General features: G+C 41.2%; 1 protein-coding gene across 2 annotated transcripts in view; it reads left to right on the forward strand.

The window, feature by feature from the left end:
- Positions 1-6,678, forward strand: part of LOC132831164 (transcriptional enhancer factor TEF-1-like) — an 82,979-nt gene extending 76,301 nt beyond the window's left edge. For both annotated transcript variants that reach the window (XM_060849174.1, XM_060849172.1), the window contains exons 8-13: positions 1,194-1,258; positions 1,892-1,995; positions 4,005-4,178; positions 4,505-4,645; positions 5,256-5,408; positions 6,134-6,678. In XM_060849174.1, coding sequence (XP_060705157.1) covers positions 1,194-1,258; positions 1,892-1,995; positions 4,005-4,178; positions 4,505-4,645; positions 5,256-5,408; positions 6,134-6,247 — 751 coding nt within the window. In that variant the 3' untranslated portion in view covers positions 6,248-6,678. The remainder of the gene's footprint in view (positions 1-1,193; positions 1,259-1,891; positions 1,996-4,004; positions 4,179-4,504; positions 4,646-5,255; positions 5,409-6,133) is intronic.
- Positions 6,679-21,789: the final 15,111 nt, after the last annotated feature.

A 21,789-nucleotide genomic window follows, 5' to 3' on the forward strand; every position in this document is an offset into this window, starting at 1 on the left:
TTCTCTTTTTAAAAAAACTCATTGATTTATTACATTTTTGTTTATCAAATTTTTTATTCCAAATTATCACTGAGAGATATGTTCTCATCCCAGTGAAATTGATGTCTTCTAATTCAATATTTTTGTGACGGACCAATACTTATAATTTTCTATAGCTAATCAAAAATATTTCCTACTGACACTTATATCACCTCATTTCCCAAGGACCAGAACAATTGCTAGTCTCCCCCTCATCAGGTCAGAAATCTACTCTTCAAGAAAACTGTGCTGAACATACTTCTGAAAGTTTTGCCCTGACCTTTGCATGGCTCATTACCACAACTGTTTCATTTCTTAATGGCCCTTGAATTTTCCTGTAAGTTTACTTGGCTGTTTCTTTCCCAGTATTTGCTGGCTCATAGCCTACAGTGTACGGGTACCTCTTATTTGGTTAGTTAAAGTACAATAGATTCACCCTTAACTCTCCAGGATATCCTCTCCAACAACATAATAGGTTATTTAAAGAAACATGAGCATGGCAATATTGATTATTCCCCTTACTTTTCCTGAACATTGTGTTCAGAAACCTTTAGCACCCAGTCCCATCCTTTTTGAACCAAGTCTGCATTATTGTTGTGACATGTTATTCCCATACAGCTATTTGTTCCTTGTCAATCTTGAATTCTGCATTTACGTTTACAGTGCACGTATATAACATTAACTTACACCTTGTTGTATTCCAGGTCACTCTGACCCCACTTAACACCTTAATCTTTCTTCCTCTAATGCTCTCTGTCTCCCAATCCTTTGTGCATCATCTTTAAATAAATAAAGCACACAGATTGTATATCTAAAGACTGAAACTCCAAGCACTGACTCACATTGGGATGTAGGTGTATTTGTTTTGCTTTCCACTTAGAACATACCACGAATCAGAAACTATCAGGTGACCTTGACTAGAATCCTAACTCCCTTTCATGGTTGCTCTACATCCTCTGTTGACAGGCTGACAGCAAGAATGTTAACTGCAGTGTCTTCAAGTTCCAAATAAACGCTATATCAAAGAACATCATTTTTGTTTTATGATGTAATCCATGGTATGAGATCTATGTATGTTGGGTGTGACTGACTGACTGTTTCCACAGGAAGCAGCGCTGGGTTCAGGGACTTTGTTGTCATTGTTTACGAATTAAACCTGTATCCTTATTTTGCAGTGTGAAACCTTTCATCCAACAACCATTTGCTGTTCAACCAAATGTAAACCATTCCCCACTCTTGGGTAAGAAAGGTTACCCTGGTGTTATACGGTCTTAATTTGGTGCTGTTTTGTGATTTTTCTTGCTGTGCAGTATTGGGTTAATGGTGCTGGGACTCATTGAGCCTATTATGCACTAACATTTCCTCAATGTTTGACTGATTGACTAACGCAAATTGTCAGATCTCTACTGCAGTTGACTCAGATCCGCTAACTCAGTGCATTATTTTTAATTTGAGAGTGTGGTGTTGGAAAAGCCCAGCTGGTCAGGCCGCATCAGAGCCGCAAAAACATTGACATTTTGATCATAAGCCCTTCATCTCAAAATGTTGATTCTCCTGCTCCTTGCATGCTGCCTGACCTGCTGTGCTTTTCCAGCACTACACTCTACTCGACTCTGATCTCCAGCATCTGCAGACCTCACTTTCTCTGCATTATTTTAATTGCTTTCAAGTGGAGAGAAGTTCACTGTAAGGTCAGTAATTCCTGACTAACACAGGCAGACTGGCTGGTTACTCAATTAAATTATATAATTTGCTGAAAGAGTGAAACCTACTAGACACTGATGCCAGAGCCACAGAAGACATGGATTAATAGATTTAAAGTTGTTCTTCTCCCTTGTGGAATATGACAATACTTGTGTTGGTCTTTCACCAGCCAGTCTTTCACCAGCGGCTTGGCAGGGTCACTGTATTGGGTCTACAAAGATCAGGCTTGTGGAATTCTCTGCTTTCATGGAGCAGCAAAGGGATCCGAATACTGTAAGTGCACATTTGTTAGTCATCTTGTAATGTCGGGTGAGAGATGGTTGAAAATCTGGCCTAGGCAAAGACTTTTGGAAATGTTTAAAGATATTAGTGTTGCTATATTTGCAATATGTGCTTCACTCTGCTGTTATTAATGCATCTTTCTTCTTCTCCGTTGCTGCTGATGTCCTGTAGAGTTTGCCATTGCCATCTCTATCCACACTAACACATCTCCCCCACCAATAACATGAGCAGTTGTCTTCTGGAGTAATTTTTTATGTAGCATTTTTATTAAATGTCTTTTAAATGTCCAAGTATGTGACATCCCTGCTTGCTACCTTCATAAACCACTCCAATAAATTAGTCACCTATGATTTCCTTTTCACAAAACTGTTGAATCTCCATGATTTTTTATTAAGATTTTCTAAGTGTCCTATTTCCTCAATGAATTTCAGCATTTCCTCACAACAGATATTAGACAAACTGATTTATAGTTTCCTTTGCTCTCCCTCCATCCTTACAGATATTATATTTGTGGTTTTCCAATCTGCTAAGACCTTTCCTGAATTTAAGGAGTTTTGAAAGAATATAACTAATGCATTCACTACCTCTGCTGCCCGTCCATTTCTGACCCTAGGACCATGGGGCTGTCAGCCTTGAATTGTATCTGTTTTTATTAGCTTTTCTCTAACGATGACTGTTTGAAGATCTTAACTTTTGCCTCTTAATTTTCACCTATTCTTGGGATATTTTGTCTGCTACGGAAGACAAAACAATATCTGAAGATAGATACAAAATACTCATTCAAAGATTCTGTCATTCTCTTGTTTCCCAAGTTAATTTCTCAATTTCCAATGCTAAGGGAATAATGCTCACTTTAGCTGTTCCCTCCTTGTTTATAAAATTCTAGGAGAATTTACTGTCTGTTCATTTTTTTTTGCTAGTTTTCTCTCCTCCAGAATTTCAAACACTTTTCCAATCTCTGAGATACCGCTAATTCTCAAAGTTAAAAATCACACAACACCAGGTTATAATCCAACTGGTTTATTTGGAAGCACTAGCTTTCTGCACTGTTCTTCCATCAGATGGAGGAGCGGGGCTCTGAAAGCTAGTGCTTCCAAATAAACCCATAACCTGGTGTTGTGATTTTTAACTGTGTCCACTTCAGTCCAGTACTGGTACCTCCAAGTCATGGTGACTAATTCTCAAAGTATTGTTCAACATGTTCTTCCAGTTTGGTTCCAGTATTAACCTCTTTAGTCAGTCATGGATGATGCATCATCTGGTAGAGTTTTTCTTCTCCACTGTATTGTAATTTTGAGAAATATGAAATATCTCCTTGAATGTCTGCTACTGCATCTCCACCATCTTACCATTTAACTGATTTTCCCAGTCCACTTTCGTCAACTTTGTCTTTATACTCTTTATCTTTATTTAAATTGAAAGATGCTTTACGGTCCCACATCACTCATGCATGCTTGGACATGTATACAATACTTGTGTCTGAGGAGCTTTTAAATAGAATTGTAACCATTCCTGATATTAGTTACAGGCTTCTTCACTTTTAATCCTCTGTCACTGTCACCCACCTTTTACAAACACATTTAGTCATGCAGCATGTAGCCTGATCTTAGAACCTGTCTGTGCTGCTTTTGAATTAATATAAAATCAAAATTCTGCTAAAAAATTGGAAAATATTCAGGAGGTCAAGCAACATTTATGGAGAGAAACAGGTTATGTTTTTGAAATGTTAACTCTGTTTCTTTCTTCACCAATGCTGCTCGACCTGCTAAACCTTTTCAGTTATTTCTGTTTTATTTCCGATCTTGGATTGGGTATTCCAAGAATAACATACTAGATTCTGCCCTGTCTCTGAAGATCTCACAGTCTTCCTTTTTCTGACCTGGTCTAGAATCATTGGTTGATTTAAAACCGTTTAATAGCTAGTTGTGTCCTCCATTTTTAACTGAAATTTATCATGTGGAGTATTCAAACTTGTGTGTTTTCTGGTCTTCCTTTTGCAGTACAATAAACATCTCTTTGTCCACATCGGTCAGTCAAGTCCTTCCTATAATGAAGCTCTACTCGAATCCGTTGACATTCGCCAAATCTATGATAAATTTCCAGAGAAGAAAGGGGGATTGAAGGAGTTGTTTGAGAAAGGAACACCAAACACCTTTTTCCTTGTAAAATTCTGGGTCAGTATAAATGATTGAGGAGCTCGGTTTGTTGATTTTTTTTAAATTAAAAAGCAGTGTCATCTCCTTGCATGACACACACTTTCCTCGAAGTCAACACAATGTCACCAAAGCTGAACTTTACAGAGGCATTTGATTTGGCATTTGGATGGCTTTCTCCGACGTCATAGTGTGAAAGATTGGCACGACAAATCTTGACTCCATCAGTGATCAGACACTGCTCCGGCCAGAGGGAGAAGATACAACTGAAAAACTTTCATGCTAAAGAGAAGGCAAAGTGTTTAGTTTTAATTTGCAGCTGACCAAATTCTTGATTTTTTTTGTAGGCTGATCTTAGCATTCATACTCGAGATGAAGCAGGTATGTTCTATGGAGTCACCAGCCAGTATGAAAGTGCTGAGAACATGACCATTACCTGTTCCTCTAAGGTCTGCTCTTTTGGAAAACAAGTTGTAGAAAAAGTTGAAGTAAGTTCACATTTTTAAGATTCGACAACTTGTAGGCTAGAAGTTTGAGTTTTCTGCATTTAGTCAGAATCACACAGCAGGAAAACAGACACTTTGGTCCAAATTTTGACCAAATTTTCCAAATTTAACTAGGCCCGTTTGGCTATATTCGACCCGTATTCCTCTTTACCAACCCCGGTGCCTTTTAAATGTTGTAACCCTTCATGGGGTTCTTGCACAGTTTATGCCCTTTATCTATTGTGTGAATGTTTACCTGCCTCTCGTTTATCTTATGGGGTAGCTCATAGGTGTGCCCAAGTGAGGACCTCCAGGATCCATCTGTGTCACAGGTGTGGAGCACAGGGTGCAGGTCAGGACCTTCTATACTATGGCTCTATAGAAGGAAAACCAAATTGGAGTTTCAATCGCATATCCAAAGGTTTCATTCTCTATGTCATACAAGATGAGAGGGAAAGCTTTCCTAACATTTTATTGCAGTTTTATTATTTCTGTTTACTCCAGATAAGGTGGTAAATCTTGCTATTGTCTATTGGCAAAGCAAGAGCACATTGGTTTCCAGCTCCTCAGTGTTCTAGTTCCTTGTGAATCAATCTTCTTTTTCCATTCACAGACAGAATATGCCCGGTTTGAAAATGGCCGCTTTCTTTACCGAATTCATCGGTCTCCAATGTGTGAATATCTGATTAACTTTATACACAAACTTAAGCAGCTCCCAGAGAAATACATGATGAATAGTGTCTTGGAGAATTTCACCATTTTACAGGTACAACAATTTACATAAAGGAGACATTTAATTCATCCACCACTGTCACTGTCAGTCTCTCACTGAATCCATCCACACAGCTGCCTATTTTTGTTTTCAGAATTTTACATCTATTAATGGTTATTCCATCCTTGAGCATGGTGACTTGATTAGCTTCAATAGCCATTTGCAATGATATATACCATAATTATTAGTCCTTTGTCTGAATTTTTTATTTCAGACCTAAGTATGTGTGCCCATCGTGTGCCAGTATGTATTGCCCTAGTTCTTTAAGACTCTCATTATTCTCCAAAATGTGAATATCCAATTAACTTTAAACTTAAGCAGCTCCCACAGCTGTATGGGATGAATAGTGACTTGGGGAAATTTCATCATTCTGCAGGTATTATTGTTGCTAATTATAACAAGTTCTTAGTGTTTTCCCACTGAATCTGTATCACATGATTTCCATAACTCTAATAACCTTTACAGAACACAATGTCCAAGCTGCACACAGTATTCTCACAAAACAACCATTACTTTATTTCCCTATTCAACCCCTGGATTCAGATTTTATTTTTAGCTTTAGCTTCTTTTTACATCTGTACACATGCCATATCTCAGATTTGTTCAGTTTCTCCCTCTGTCTTACTTCATAGCCTCATGTTCTCTGGTTCTCATTGTCTCTGCCTCACCGTTCAGTTTCCATTTGAATTATTACTTTTACATTTTTCAATCTTTTCCAGGTGGTAACCAACAGAGACACACAAGAACTCCTCTTGTGTGTTGCATACGTCTTCGAAGTTTCGACTAGTGAACATGGAGCTCAGCATCACATCTATAAACTTGTGAAAGATTAGACTAAAGCCATGCTCTCCGTTTTGTACCTAAACATCGAGGAGGAGAATCTGGGTTAGTTTGAGGTGCTATCTTTTTCCCATATGCCGTTCTGCGATTTCACCCACCGCAAACCCAACCTCTGAGGCTGGTTTTCTGTACAATACTAAACAACTCTAGTGATCCAGTTTACAATGACAACAGCCACACCAAGCTTTTCTCGAAGGTTGTCCAGTGAAAATAAGGACATGTTTGGCTTTAACCGAATTGGACTGATGGAGAAGCCCTGGGAGCATTGCATTTGTCTTCTGCCTTTAAGGTGTATGAAGTGATTTGACATTTGCTGTTGGCAAATGATTCCTTTTATCTTGGTTGTTGATTAGAAATGATTATCACCTAGTTCAAACAAACTTTGGATAAAATTGGAAGAGACCCTATCAGATTGGAAGATTAAACAGTCATTCACCCTGTGTACTAGCAAAAGTGTGTGTGTTCTGACCTCTCCGTACTCGCATACCGGTGTGGGAACAGTAAATAAATTATTTATTTGGATCAGTGTCATCCTGCTGCAACCAACCACCCTCCTACCGAAAGCAAAAGATTGCAATTGCTTCAATGTATTATTGAGATAAAATGTGTTACTACTAACTGCATCATTAGGACACAGTTGTAACATCGGCAGAATATTGTCAGTACTTTGGGTACTCAGGCAAGGAAGAGTTGATTGGAATTTGGGGGTGAGGTTGGTAGTTGGCTGGTGGGGCTCTGTACAGGGGTTTATTATTTTTGGGAGTAATGTTTCTCCCCTTATCTGTGTCTGGCAGATAGCTATCGGCATCATAGTCAGCCTAGACACAGTGATTGTTTAAACCGAAACAAAGGCTTCACTAGAGGTTGCTATACCCTTACTCCATTCATGTCCGCTCTGAATGCTGAGGGACTCTGGGGAGAACACTGAGCACTCCCTTGCTTCACAATAAGACATTAATGTTGTATTGTTTTAAATGTTCCAACTTGAGACAATCCCATCTTTCTTTTATCTGTCTTCATCTCTCACTCACTCTATTTATTTATCCATCTTTCTTTTGCTACTTCCTAGATTGTGTTTTTGTTGTGTATTCTATATTTGTTCCTTTGCTCACACTTCCATCTCTGTATATTGATTCTAGGGGAGGGATGAATGTAGAGTTTTGTGGGAAAATGGTGTGAGAGATTCAGAAACTGAGCAAGGACAAGGGGTTAGGAATAAACCTAGTGTGCTAATTGTATACCAGTGTTGGTTAATTGGCAACATTGTTCATTTGCAAAGACTTTCATCCTCATTTCTCAGCAAATTTTTCAATTCAGGGTTTGGAAAATATTTGCTTTAAAGAATGTCATTTATCTGGAAACCTCAGTAGTCCTCCTGACAGTTAGACACTCTCTAGGCCAATGCAGCTTATTTTTGGTCTAACTAGCCCAATTCAACGTTTGTTCTTTTGTTAAAGTAGTAAGATTGCCTCCCAGCATCATAAAATTGCCCTTTTAAAAGAGGCAGTCATATTGGACTGGGCAAAAGTGATGCTGGAAGCCAGGGTTGACATCATCGTGGTGCTGGAAAAGCACAGCAGGTCAGGCAGCATACGAGGAGCAGGAAAATCGAAGTTTTGGGCAAAAGCCTTTCATCAGGAATACTAGACCCCAGAGGGGTCTCAAGGTCACCCTCCTTCAGAGATATTCACCTTGACCTTTCCTTAATTTTAATAACAGGAGTTGTGTAACATTCAAACAGAGTTATGAGGTCCTGACAGCATTATTTAATAGAAACAGAATCTCACTGCTTTTCTCCAGGTCTCGAGGCTAAGTCACTGTGGACAGGGAGACTAGTCAGATAGCTCCATGGAATCAGGGAGGGGACAGACTCTTTGGAACTCCTTGCCACAGACAGCTGGCGGGGCAGAATCCTCATTTTGTATTTTAAGGCTGAGATAGATTCTTGATCATTCAGGGAATTGATGGTTTATGGAGAAAGGGAGGAAAGTGAGGAATGTCAGATCAACCAGAATTTGAGTAAATGCAGAGCAAGCTTGGGCACCAAATATCCTCCTCCTGTTCCTTGTGGTTTTATAACCCTGAGGTGACAGTCCTTTGTACAGTTGGTACTATAGGAATAGATTACAAACCAATCAATTTCCACCCGTTCTGGCTGCTATCGAGCATCAAAAGCTGTTCAGTTGTAAATACTCATAACCATTAACCAAGTTTTCATCAAGACAGACTCCGAGACTGCTGCCTATCCCAAACCATAACTCATTTTCATTCACAGATTGATTTTATTTAATGTTTTGCTTTACAAGTGATTTTACACAGCAGGTAGGGGGTGGATGCTCCTCTTTTGTGAACCTGCAGGAGTCATCAGTGGAGTGGGAGCCCAAGGAAGCGCCACAAGATGTAAGGCCATTTGTTGATGAAATGCAGCTGTCGTTTCAGAATGTATGGTGACTTTTGCCTCGCAGATTCCTTCAATGCCCGTTTCTGATCATGGTTCCAAGCCTCACAAAGTAGGAGCTGGGGACAGAACATTGTGAGGAAGAAAGCAGTAATGGGAAGCCAGTCCAACAGTGACACCATGCCATGCATAACATCGCCAGTTATAAGGTTTGTTTTTTGCCTCACACAGCAATAGCAAATCATTTAACACAAAGAATCTTGTTGCTGTTGGAGTAGGGCCATGACGTTCTTCACACTCACCTGAACAGCCATGTGAGACCTCGGTTTGATCTGCCAATTGTAGCCAAGACTTTGGTGCTGTTAGATAAGGAAGGGAAATATCAGCCAGGGCTCCTCAGGGCAACTCGTGTCTTCAAGGAAAAAAAAAATTGGCATACCCCTTAATATTTCCATGTTATTCTTACTGTCAACTTCCTGCTGGAGGTTACCATTGACTAGAAAAACTTATAGAATCCCTACAGTGTGGAAGTGGGCCATTTAGCCCATCAAGTCCATGCTGACCCTCTGAATAGCATCCCACCCAGAACCCCCTCCCCATCCTTGTAACCTTGGATTTTTTTCATTGCCAAACTACCTAACCTGCACAGGGAAAATGTGCAAATGCCATACAGACAGTGGGTGGAATCAAACCCAGGTCCCTGTTGCTATGAAGCAGGAGTGCTAACCACTGAACCACCATTCCACCTCTTTATAGCTGCAGTACTTGTGACTAGACCAGATAAGAGCAGGTCATAGCATGAAATTCTGTGATAACCCAACTTCAGACCTCCCCAGAGCTTGTCCACCATCCACAAGGCACAAGTCAGGAGTGTGATGGAATATGCAGCTTCAACATAATAGTTCTATCTGGGACAGAGCAGCTTGTGAGATTGGCATCACTTCCAACACATTCAATGTTAATGTCCTCTATAATTGGCATAGTCACAGCAGTGCGTACTGTCTGGAAGGTGCACAGGAAAAACTCGATGAGGCTCCTTCAACAGCACTTCCAAGCTGTGACCTACACTACTCAGAAGAACTAACAGTAACAGGTGCATGGGAACAATAATAGCTGTGATTGAATCCCCAAGCCACACAGTCCTGACTTGGAGCTCTAAAATTATTCCTTCAGTATCACTGAGAGCAGCCTGAAGCTCCCTCCCTGAGAATATTATGGGTGTCCCTATATAACAGTTCAAGACAACAACTCTGCACCACCACGTTGAAGACCATAAGGGATACAAACAACCTCTCCAAACTAGAGATTTTCACACTGCAAGACCAAGCAATAAAAAGTGTGTATCGTGGGAAACTATTAAGAGACTGGATGCTGGTGCTTCTGTATTAGAATAGTGTGACAAAACTTTGACTGTTTTAACAGTTGGAGTATTTGAGTAATATCCAGTAGAATTTAACAACCTAATAGAAGTTTAAAAGGTTATGAAAGGCATGGATACAGTGGCAAATATGAGGCTTATTCCTAGGGTGGAGGGATCAATTACGGGGGGGGCGGGGGGCGGGGGGGGGGGGGGATCATAGGTTCAAGGTACAAGGGGAGAAGTTTAAAAGAAATGTACGAGGCATGTTTTTCCACACAGAGGGTGGTGAGTGTCTGGAACATGCTGCCAGAGGAGGTGGTTGAAATAGACAATAGCAGCATTTATGATGCACCTGGACAAATACATGAACAGGATGGGAATAGAGGGATATGGATCCTGTAAGTGAAGACAGTTTTAGTACGGAAGGGCAAAATGTGTCAGCATAGGCTTGGAGGGCCGAATGGCCCCTTCCCGTGTTGTATTGTTCTTTGAATGAAAGATGTACATATTTTCTCACTAAATATCTTTTTGTAACTCATTATGAACTTGTTCAATGTTATTTGAGCGCTTCATGGGGGAGGTTTCCTGCCTGGCCCATTACAACTCGCACAGCATCATCAGCTCCCAGGAGATCCAGACTGCTGTGTCAGAGGGAATAAAGGCAATGACTAAGTACACCAGCTCCAAATGAAAAACCACACCAAAAAGAAAAAAAAAAGTAAGGAGTGACTTGATTAAAGTGTATGACATCCTGAATGGTCTTGAGCAGTAGATGCTCAGGACCTGAACAGTGAATTTCTGAATCATTAAGAACTTTGAATGTCAAAAACCTATTTATAATGAAAGCCACCTTTAAATATCTAAATTAATGCATACAAACATATGCAAAAGGAAGGCCACAAACTACAGAGTTAACTGATCCCACTCGTGAAACAGGAAGAGTTGTGCAATCGGTCCATATCCTTACGCAGTGATTCTGAAATGATCGGTCGGATTCTCATAGCTGTATCTGTGGCTGACAATGTCTTCCTTGTTAATGTTATCAATGTGGATCCAATAGGAAGCCTATCGGGATCGTATGTCTTCAGACAGGAAGCATGTGACGTCACTTGCTGACTAGGGAAGATATTCCTGATGAAGGGCTTATGCTCGAAACGTCGAATTCTCTATTCCTGAGATGCTGCCTGGCCTGCTGTGCTTTGACCAGCAACACATTTTCAGCTGTGATCTCCAGCATCTGCAGACCTCATTTTTTACACTTAGGGAAGATGAGAGCTGCATATGTGCTCATAAATAAATAATTGAAAATTGATATTTTTAATTTAAACTGATTTTAAATGGCAACCAGCTGGGTTTTTCCATATTCTGCATATTGCTTTTTGCTAAGAGTTCAGATGCTATCTCAGATGTTAAAAGATTCTGGTTAATTGCTTCTAGAATTGAAGATGCCTCTGATTAAGTTTTCTTAAAATCAGAAAATTAATAAACAGATACTCACATACAAATTGTGAAAATGAGCACAATAATATTGTGTCATCGCTGAAGGCAATTGGGCCTCTGGGGAAAGAAGAAATGAGATGCTCAGATCTTGCAGGTAATCAAGTCATTAGAGAATCTTTCTGTATGGCAGTAGTCATTGCTATTAGACAAAAGACCATGGTATAAATGGTATTGGTGATGCAAAGTTAGCAGTCCTATCAATGGCAAATAATATTAATACAATAATGGCAGGCAATCAATGTCAGGATAGGTGAGAATTTCTCCATCTTTCTTTATAAACAATAGTACTCCTGTTACGCCTCACTGTAGCACACTGGAACTTAAGCCCCACTATTCCTAGAGTAATCTCAAGTTAGATATTTGATCAAATTACACTAAGTCTTCAATTAAACAGAAAACCTAGACTAAGTTTGAGTTATTAAGAACTATTATTGACTAAAATTACCACAGAAACAATGATGGTCCACAAATTATAAATGCTGTCTTATTGGTTAAAAGCAACAGCTTACCAAAACTAGACAGAACAAACAAACAACTGGCTTTCTTTAGGTCCAAATTTTTTTTGGAGATAGAGAGACACCACTTCCCCTTCCAGCAATCTAAATGCTTCTCATTTTATCATTCACATCCATAAGCTCTTCAGCTGCCCAGGAATTAGAGCTGACATCAAGTAGATGACCTTTGGCATCCTCAACTGGTCACCATTCCAAAGACTAGCAGGCATAAACCAACCTGTCGCTGGCTGAAACTTGCTTTGAGTGTGCGCACCAGTGTCATGTCTCCTCTTGTAGCTCCTCTCCCCACCCACCTCCTTCATTACTTGAACTGCAACAGTATTAGTACAGTCTACACTAAGTTTCAGTCAGATGCTTTTTAAAAAGGTGTAGCAGTTCCTTCCTTAGTTCTTTGACCTTTCCCTGATTCAGTCCACGATCAAAAGATAAGTTTTAATAAAAAGATGCAGAATGCGGGAGAAACTCTGATGTCTGACAGCATCTGTGGAGAGAGAAACAGATAACCTTTTCAGTCTGATATGACTTGTTCAGAAAGTCTAAGAGACAGATACTGCCTGAACTGCTGAATTTTCTCAGCACTTTGATTTCACTCTGCTTCTACTGGGATTCTTAATGGGGAGAGGCTCACAAGTCTGATTGCTATTCCAAAGGTTGACTGAAGGAGTTATTTTGCTCCAATTGAATTGGATTGTATTGGAAGTGCTCACAAGTTTGGTGGCAGAAAGAGACAGATCAGTGACTCTTCATCACGGTGCAGATCTTTGGTTATAAAGCATTGACTTTGTCTCTTTCTTTCTTTCCACAGAATTTCGCTGGTCTGCTTAATATTTCCAGCATTTCAGTTTATATTTCAGATTTCCATTATCTGTAGCAATTTATCTTCTTATTATATAAAGCACGCTGGCCATCTATAAATGTTTTCTCTCGATATAAAATGAGAATATTTATCACTCAAAGCAAAATGCAATGTACCTGTTAATATGGATGTATTAACGTTACATGCTTGTATTGTAACAAGGTAATTGTATAAGATCTGGAGTTTGGCATGGGGAGACTGCAGATTTGAATAGTGGAGTGGACTCGATGGGCCAAATGGCCTTACTTCCACTCCTACGTCTTATGGTCTTCTGTTAACAAAGTGAAAGTGTTTTGGATGTTGCCGAGTTGATATTGCCTAGGGCAAGGCTGAGAGGAGAGCTGTCTGCACAGTCTGAGCAACGAGGAGTATCATATTGAAACCTGGACTTCAGGTGGGTTTTGTATAGAGTGAAAAACGGTAAGATGTTTTGTATATATAATTTGATTCCACCCTGACTATAATTCTTCATTCTGAGCATCTGAAAGACCAGGGTCCATGGTTTCTTGCCCTAGCACTGGCTCATTGTAGGAACTGTGGTACTGCACATTGACTCATTAGTCAAAATCTCCCATACTATTACTGCTTCTTATACACTGACTCACTGCATTAAAGCCACTGCTTCACACTGCTTATTCACCATAGACCCTACACTGGCACCTGTTCTGTACATTACCCACTCCTAGACGGATTCATTATACTCTTCGCTACACACTCACCGAATTCTCCTCCTGTGATTCCAAAGAGTGGAAGTTTAGAGGACTGCCCACTGTTGCAGTGTCACTAAGTTAAAGTTTGCTCGCAACCATAATATTTTTATTGAGCATTGGGAAGTAAACCAAATGTCCTGGACTTCTCTAGATTTGACCTTCCTACTTTGTATTTCACACCGTTCTCACACCCAGGGTCCAGCCAGATGCTCTCTTACCTGTGAAAACTCCAACTGTTGTGAGCAGGATTCCAATCAAGTACAGTTGGTAAAACTGCATGGCTCCTGTACCTGAAAGTACAAACAGAAAACTGCAGTCTGACAAAGGAGCTATTTGAGTTCTTAAATATGAATACCTCTTTATAAGAGCAATGTTTTATGTCCTATTCAATCTTCTCCAAATAAACTGGAGAAAAGGGGAATTAACAACATCCAGCACCCAAACTAATTTCACCCATAATATTGGTGGCAAGTCTTATCCCAGAGAGGAATTTACTTTTTGCATGTTCAATATTTATAGTTAATTTCTTGCACCAGCAGGTTTCAGCTGACACTTCCTGATGCACTGGTACATCTCACTACTCCTGGTACAGACAGCAGGAGGCCTGGACATTACCATCCATCCACCCACCCTAATCCCACTCTCCATGTCATCACGTACAGTCTGGCAGGTTACACTTCTATTGGATATTTAAGTACCTTTTCTCTTCCTCCTGAGAATCTATCCACTTTGGCATTGCTCCCAGCTCACCTAAATTGCATTCCCTATCTGCCTGTACTCTGGAACTGACAGAATGTTCTCAATCCCAGGATATTTTTATCCAGTTTGATTTGGTGAAGATTAATCTGGCTGCAATCGCTGTGCAATGTGAGGAGAATAAGGTTCGGCTGGACAAAGATGTGTTCACTCAAACCACACACTTCCTCTAATCTGCCCAACATGTTCATCTCAATCTCTCTCTCTCCCATTAAATCTCACAGGCCAGCAGCAGCAATTCCATCTATTTTAAATTTGTTTTTCCACTTATTAATTTATTTTCACCACTTAACATTCTTATTTCGTCAGTCTTACTTTTGTGTTGTACTTTGGTTCAACCCAATCCGTCATTGAACATTCACGTCACAGCTTTTCCAAAATGTTTAACAAATTCTATTAGCGCTCAACATATTCACTTCTTTATTGTTCTCCACATTTCAAAGCAGTTTTGCTAAAGTCAAATAAACTTTCCAAAATATCGTTTTAAAGCAGTATCGTTAGACTCCAGCATTTAATGTCCAAGCAATGGACAGTATCCTCCCAGAGAGTCGTGTGGGATTATCGGGAAATGATTGCAATTAGATCCCAACCCATCTCACATTTCCTAAAGGAAACGGTGCCTATGGGAGCCTTATTCTGGAATAAAGTCAGAACTCTCACTCGAGGAATAAACCATCACAAATAGCTCCTACCTTTCTGCCTTGGAGCTGATCTGTTCCTCTGCCACTAAATCTTCTCACTTTCTGTGATTGCACAGAGAATTTTGTTGCACTATTTATTTGGCAAGAACCGAGGAGCTGGAGAGGTGGGTGGAGTCAGGTCCCATTGATCAGAGGCGGACCTCAGCAGCTGTAAATGAAGACGATGTAACCCTTCACTCGCCCCAGATTCGGGCCCTGCCAACTACAGTTTAACTTCTCATAGCTTCTTCCAATAACCAACCTGGTCGGAAATGTTTAGACATCTCTCCTGCAGCAGGTGGGGCTTGAACCCGGCATAGAGGCTGCCACATCAGCCCAAGGCATTTCTCTGTCAAATGAAAGAATACTTTCTCCAACAGCCATGAGTCTTGACTGAAGACAGGTAGCGGGTTGAGCCGATTTAAAGCACCAGCAGGCTGTGCAGAGTAGACACTAACATCCTGAAAATTACACTGAAATAATAATCCGCCAAAGAATGAAAATGTTAATATCTTGGATGAAGGAGGTGAATGGATAATCACCAAGATTGTGGGTGACACAAAGTATCTGCAAAGGGCTGCGGACAGGTTAATGAATTGGCAAAAACTTAGCAGTTGGAATATAATGTGGGAAATATGAGGTTGTACACTTTGGCAGGAGGAACAGAAGAACAGAATATTATTTAAATGGTGAAAGACTGCAGAAAAGTTATAGAATATGAGGGGTTTTTGTCCATTCATGAGGGTACATTGTCCAAGTTAGCAGGAAAGAGTGAAAGCAAATGAAATGTTGTTGTTTAAAGACAACGATGTAGAAGAAATCCATGCTGTACACCTCTGACTCTAAATGGAGTGATCTTGTTAAATTATACCAGGCACTGCCAGCCCACAGCTCAATTCTACAAACAACTATTGTCTCCTGATCAAAGGAAAGAAAAAGTTGGCATTAAAGGCAGGCCAGAGAAGGTTGACTAGGTTGATCCCAGGCATGGAGGGATGGGAGACATTGAGTGGGTTGGACTTGTACTCATTGGAGTTCAGAAGAATGAGGAGACCAAACATGTAAGATTCTTAGGGGGCTTGACAGGATGATGCAGAGGTTGAGAGAGAGAGAAAGATTTTCATCAGCAAAGGAAGCAAAGGTTATGGGGAAAAGGCCAGAAAGGGGACTATTCATAGAACATAGAACAATACAGCGCAGAACAGGCCCTTTGGCCCTTGATGTTTTGTCGGCCTGTGAACTAATCTAAGCCCATCCCCCTACACTATCCCATCATCATCCATGTGCTTATCCAAGGATTGTTTAAGTCTCCCTAATGTGGCTGAGTTAACTATATTGGCAGGTAGGACATTCCACGCCCTTGCCACTCTTTGAGTAAAGAACCTGCCTCTGACGTCTGTCTTAAATCTATCACCCCTCAATTTGTAGCTATGCCTCCTTGTACACGCTGACATCATCATTGTAGGAAAAAGACTTTCACTATCTACCCTATTTAATCCTCTGATCATCTTGTATGTCTCTATCAAATCCCCCCTTAGCCACCTTCTTTCCCCAAGTCCCTCAGCCTTTCCTCATAAGACCTTCTCTCCAGACCAGACAACATCCTGGTAAATCTCCTCTGCACCTTTTCCAATGCTTCCACATCCTTCCTGTAACAGGACGACCAGAACCTTACACAATATTCCAAGTGTGGCCGCACAGCGTTTTGTACAGTTGCAGCATGACATCACTGCTCTGGAACTCAATCCCTCTACCAATAAAACCTAACACACCGTATGCCTTCTGAACAGCACTATCCACCTGGGTGGCAACTTTCAGCGATCTAAGCACATGGACTCCAAGATCCCTCTGCACATCCACACGACTAAGAATCTTTCCACTGACCGAGTACTCTGCCTGTTATTCTTCCCAAAGTGCATCACCTCACATTTAGCTGCATTGAACTCCATTGCCACCTCTCGGCTTAATTCTGCAGTTTATTCACTTCCCCTGCAACCTGTAATATTCTTCCAAACTGTCCACTCCTTCTCCAACTTTAGTGTGATCTTCAAACTTACTAATCCATCCACCTATGCCTTCATTTAAGTCATTTATAAAAATGACAAACAGCAGTGTCCGAAAACAGAACCTTGTGGCACACCACTAGTAACCGGACTCCAGGCTGAATATTTCCCATCAACCACTACTTGCTGCCTCCTTACAGAAAGCCAGTTTCTAATCCAAACTGCTAAATCACCCCAATCCCATGCCTCTGCATTTTCTCCAACAGCCTACCATGTAGAACCTTATCAAAGGCCTTACTGAAGTCCATGTACACCACATCAACTGCCCTACCCTCATCTATATGTTTGGGCACCTCCTCAAAAAACTCGATGAGGTTTGTGAGACATGACCTGCCCTTGATGAAACCATGTTGACTATCTGCAATCAAATTGTTGCTTGCTAGATGATTATAAATCCTATCTCTCATAATCCTTTCCAAAATCTTTCTTACAACAGATGTAAGGCTCACTGGTCTATAATTACCTGGGCCATCTCTACTGCCCTTCTTGAACAAGTGCACAACATTTTCAATCCTCCAGTCCTCTGGTACTAAACCTGTAGACAATGGTGACTCAAAGATCAAAGCCAAAGGCTCCAAACCACCTCCCTAGCTTCCCAGAGAATCCTCGGGTAAATCCCATCTAGCCCAGGGGACTTGTCTACTTTCACTCCTTCTATAATTGGTAACATCTCTTCCTTATTAACCTTCCTTTCTAGTCTAATATCTTGTGGTTCTGTTCGCCGAGCTGGAAGTTTTTGTTGCAAACGTTTCGTCCCCTGGCTAGGAGACATCATCAGTGCTATGGAGCCTCCTGCGAAGCACTTCTTTGATGTTTCTTCCGGTATTTATAGTGGTCTGTCCTTGCCGCTTCCGGGTGTCAGTTTCAGCTGTCCGCTGTAGTGGTTGGTATATTGGGTCCAGGTCGATGTGTTTGTTGATGGAGTTTGTGGATGAATGCCATGCCTCTAGGAATTCCCTGGCTGTTCTCTGTCTGGCTTGCCTATGATAGTAGTGTTTTCCCAGTCGAATTCATGTTGCTTGTTGTCTGAGTGTGTGGCTACTAGGGATAGCTGGTCATGTCGTTTCATGGCTAGTTGATGTTCATGTATGCGGATTGTTAGCTGTCTTCCTATTTGTCCTATATAGTGTTTTGTGCAGTCCTTGCATGGTATTTTGTAAACTACATTAGTTTTGCTCATGTTGGGTATCGGCTCCTTTGTTCTAGTAAGTTGTTGTCTGAGCGTGGCTGTTCGTTTGTGTGCCGTTATGAGTCCTAGGGGTCACAGTAGTCTGGCTGTCAGTTCTGAAACGCTCCTGATGTATGGTAGTGTGGCTAGTCCTTTTGGTTGTGGCATGTCCTCGTTCCGTGGTCTATCTCTTAGGCACCTGTTGATAAAGTTGCGCGGGTATCCGTTTTTGGCGAATACCTTGTATAGGTGTTCCTCTTCCTCTTTTCGCAGTTCTGGTGTACTGCAGTGTGTTGTGGCTCTTTTGAATAGTGTCCTGATGCAGCTTCGTTTGTGTGTGTTGGGGTGGTTACTTTCATAGTTTAGGACTTGGTCTGTGTGTGTTGTTTTCCTGTGTACCCTTGTGGTGAATTCTCCGTTCGGTGTTCTCTGTACTATCACGTCTAGGAATGGGAGTTGGCTATCCTTTTCTTCTTCTCTCGTGAATCGGATTCCTGTGAGTGTGGCGTTGATGATCCAGTGTGTTTTTTCTATTTCCGTGTTTTTGATGATTACAAACGTGTCATTGACATATCTGACCCAGAGTTTGGGTTGAATTTGTGGTAGGGCTGTTTGTTCTAACCTTTGCATAACTGCCTCTGCTATGAGTCCCGAGATTGGTGATCCCATGGGTGTTCCATTGATTTGTTCGTATATCTGATTGTTGAATGTAAAGTGTGCAGTGAGGCACAAGTCCAGTAGTTTAAGTATGCCGTCTTTGTTGATAGGTTCCGCCTCCTGTTTTCTGTTCTGTATGTCCAGTAGGTTGGCTATTGTTTCTCTGGCTAGGGTTTTGTCAATCGAAGTGAACAGTGCCGTCACGTCGAATGAGATCATGGTTTCTTCTTTGTCTATGTGTGTATTCCTGATGGCGTCCAAGAATTCCTGTGTTGATTGTATGGAGTGTTTGGATCCGCTGACCAGGTGTTTCAGTTTCTGTTGTAGTTCTTTGGCCAGTTTGTATGCTGGTGTCCCTGGTAGTGATACTATGGGTCTGAGTGGGATGTCTGGTTTGTGTACTTGGGTAGTCCATAGAATCTGGGGGTGTTGTTGCTTTCCAGTTTCATTCTTTGTAGGTCAGCTTTGGTTATCTGTCCGTTTTTTTGTAGATTCCTTAGTGTGTTATTTATTCTATTGGTGAGTTGTGGTGTGGGGTCAGAATCCTTCATTTGGTAGGTGTTGGTGTCTGCTAGTAGGTGTTGTGGTTTTTTGATGTAATCTGATTTATCTAGGGTGACAGTCATTCTGCCTTTATCTGCTGGTAGTATGATTATGTTCTTATCATTTCTTAGTGCTTTCAGTGCTTCCCTCTCCTATCTAATATCTCGTATCTCATTCTCCTCTACAATAATTTCCTTTTCCTGAGTGAAACCCGATGAGAAATATTCATTTAGCACCTCTCCGATCTCCACAGAGTCCACACACAACTTCCCACTTCTGTCTTTGACTGGCCCTATTCCTACCCTAAGCCAAACAGAGAACAGCCAGGGAATTCCTAGAGGCATAGCTCTCATCCACTGATTCAATCAACAAGCACATCGACCTGGACCCAATATACCGGCCACTGCAGTGGACAGCTGGAACTGACGGCTGGAAGCAGCAGGTACAAATCTTGCCCTGTGGCATGTACCTATCCCTTTCCATCGCTAAACTAAACGCAACTGAATTATGGTTACACTCTCCAAAGTGCTCACTACAACTAAATCAAACACCTGGCCTGGTTCATTACCAAGCATCAGATCCAGTGTGGCCTCCCCTATTGTTGGCCCTTCGACATACTGTGTCAGGAAACCCTCCAACACACATTGGACAAAAACTGATCCATCCTACATACTAGAGTTATAGCTTTTCCAGTCAATGTTGGGGAAGTTCAAGTCCCCCTTAATGACCACCCTGTTCCTTCCACTCCTACCCAGAATTATTTTGATGCTCCTCTCCTCCACATCCCTGGAACACTGCGGAGACCTATAAAAAAAAATTCCCAGCAGTGTGACTCTCCTGTTTCTAACCTTAGTCCATACTACCTCAGTAGATGAGTCCTTGTCAAAAGTTCTTTCAGCCACCGTTCTACTATCCTTCACTAACTAGGCCACACCACCCCTCTTTTACTGCCTTCCCTGTTCTTAATGAAAGATCTAAACCCTGGAACCTGCATCAATGCAGTCCTGACCCTGCTCTATCCATATCTCCAAAATGGCCACAACATCGAAGTCCCAGGTACCTATCCACGCTGCAAGCTCACCCACCTTATTTTGGATACTTCTGGCATTGAAGTAGACATGCTTCAAACCAGTTTGCTGTCTGCCAGCAAATTCCTGTGACCATGAAATCCTGTCTTGCCCTCCCTACTCTCATCCTCCTGTGCACTGGAACTACACCTCAGGTTCCCATCCCCCTTCTGATCAGCCATGATCTCATTGAAAGATGGAGCAGATTCAATGGACTGAATGGTCTGCTTCTGCTCGTATCGCTTGGGATCTTATGTAATTGTAGTTGGACCAAAATTCCTGGAGTATTTAATGAAATTGTCACTGAGGAAGAATTCCTCTATCGAGTTTACACAGCTTTCATTCCAGTAAAAACATTGAACAATCCACAACCTTCTGTCAATTCCTCCGAGAACTACCTCCCCACAGGCTTTCCAGTACAGTCTGACTCTCGCACCAGGATCTGGACAGGAGGAGCTTATCCACGTTCATGGGTTTTTTTTTTGCAAGACTAGCTCAGTTAATATTACTCATCTGTCTTTCTGATAGCCTGCCTCCCCCCCCAGCTGAAATTTCTTTTGCCCTTCAACTCTTTGTCCAATTCTGTTTTGAAAGCCATGATTGAATTTGCCTGCACAAGGCCCCGGGGCAATGAATCCTAGATTCCAGTCACTTGCACTGGAAAATAGTTTTCCCTATTTCCTTGGTATCACTGATTCTTTTTGTAAATTGCCTTCAGTTGGTGTGGTCTGCTTTTTGTCTCTTCACCAATGAGACCTGTTTCTGTATATCTACTCTTTCCATTCTCACATGATTTGAATACGTGATTCAAATTTCTTCTCTACTTTCTCATTAATAAATGAAGCAATCAGAGCTTCTCCAATTAGTTTATCTAACTGGAGTTGCTCATCTCCAGAGTTGCTTTCATAAACTCTCACCAAAGCCTCCACATCTTCCAAAAGCATTGGACACAATACTTGAGTTTGTCAATATGTAAATGAAATTCCTCACTGCAGAGAGCCCAGATGAATAAAAACCAGAATTCTAACTTGGTATCCAGTGAGATACTCTGATCCAATGGCTGTGGTTCACATACAACCTCCCTTCAATATGTGGGAGCTTCTAAAATGGGACTAATCTCCAACCTCCCGAAAAAAAAACTAGTCATTCTTAAGATGATAGTAGCCATGGAAGATGCTTCATATTGGAGGCCTATAATGAGCTAGCAATATCTTCAAGCATTCTCTGAGAAAATAAAATGTGGCATTTTGGCAACATTTGGA

The sequence above is a fragment of the Hemiscyllium ocellatum genome, chromosome 33 (assembly GCF_020745735.1).
Source record: "Hemiscyllium ocellatum isolate sHemOce1 chromosome 33, sHemOce1.pat.X.cur, whole genome shotgun sequence".
Taxonomy (NCBI): domain Eukaryota; kingdom Metazoa; phylum Chordata; class Chondrichthyes; order Orectolobiformes; family Hemiscylliidae; genus Hemiscyllium; species Hemiscyllium ocellatum.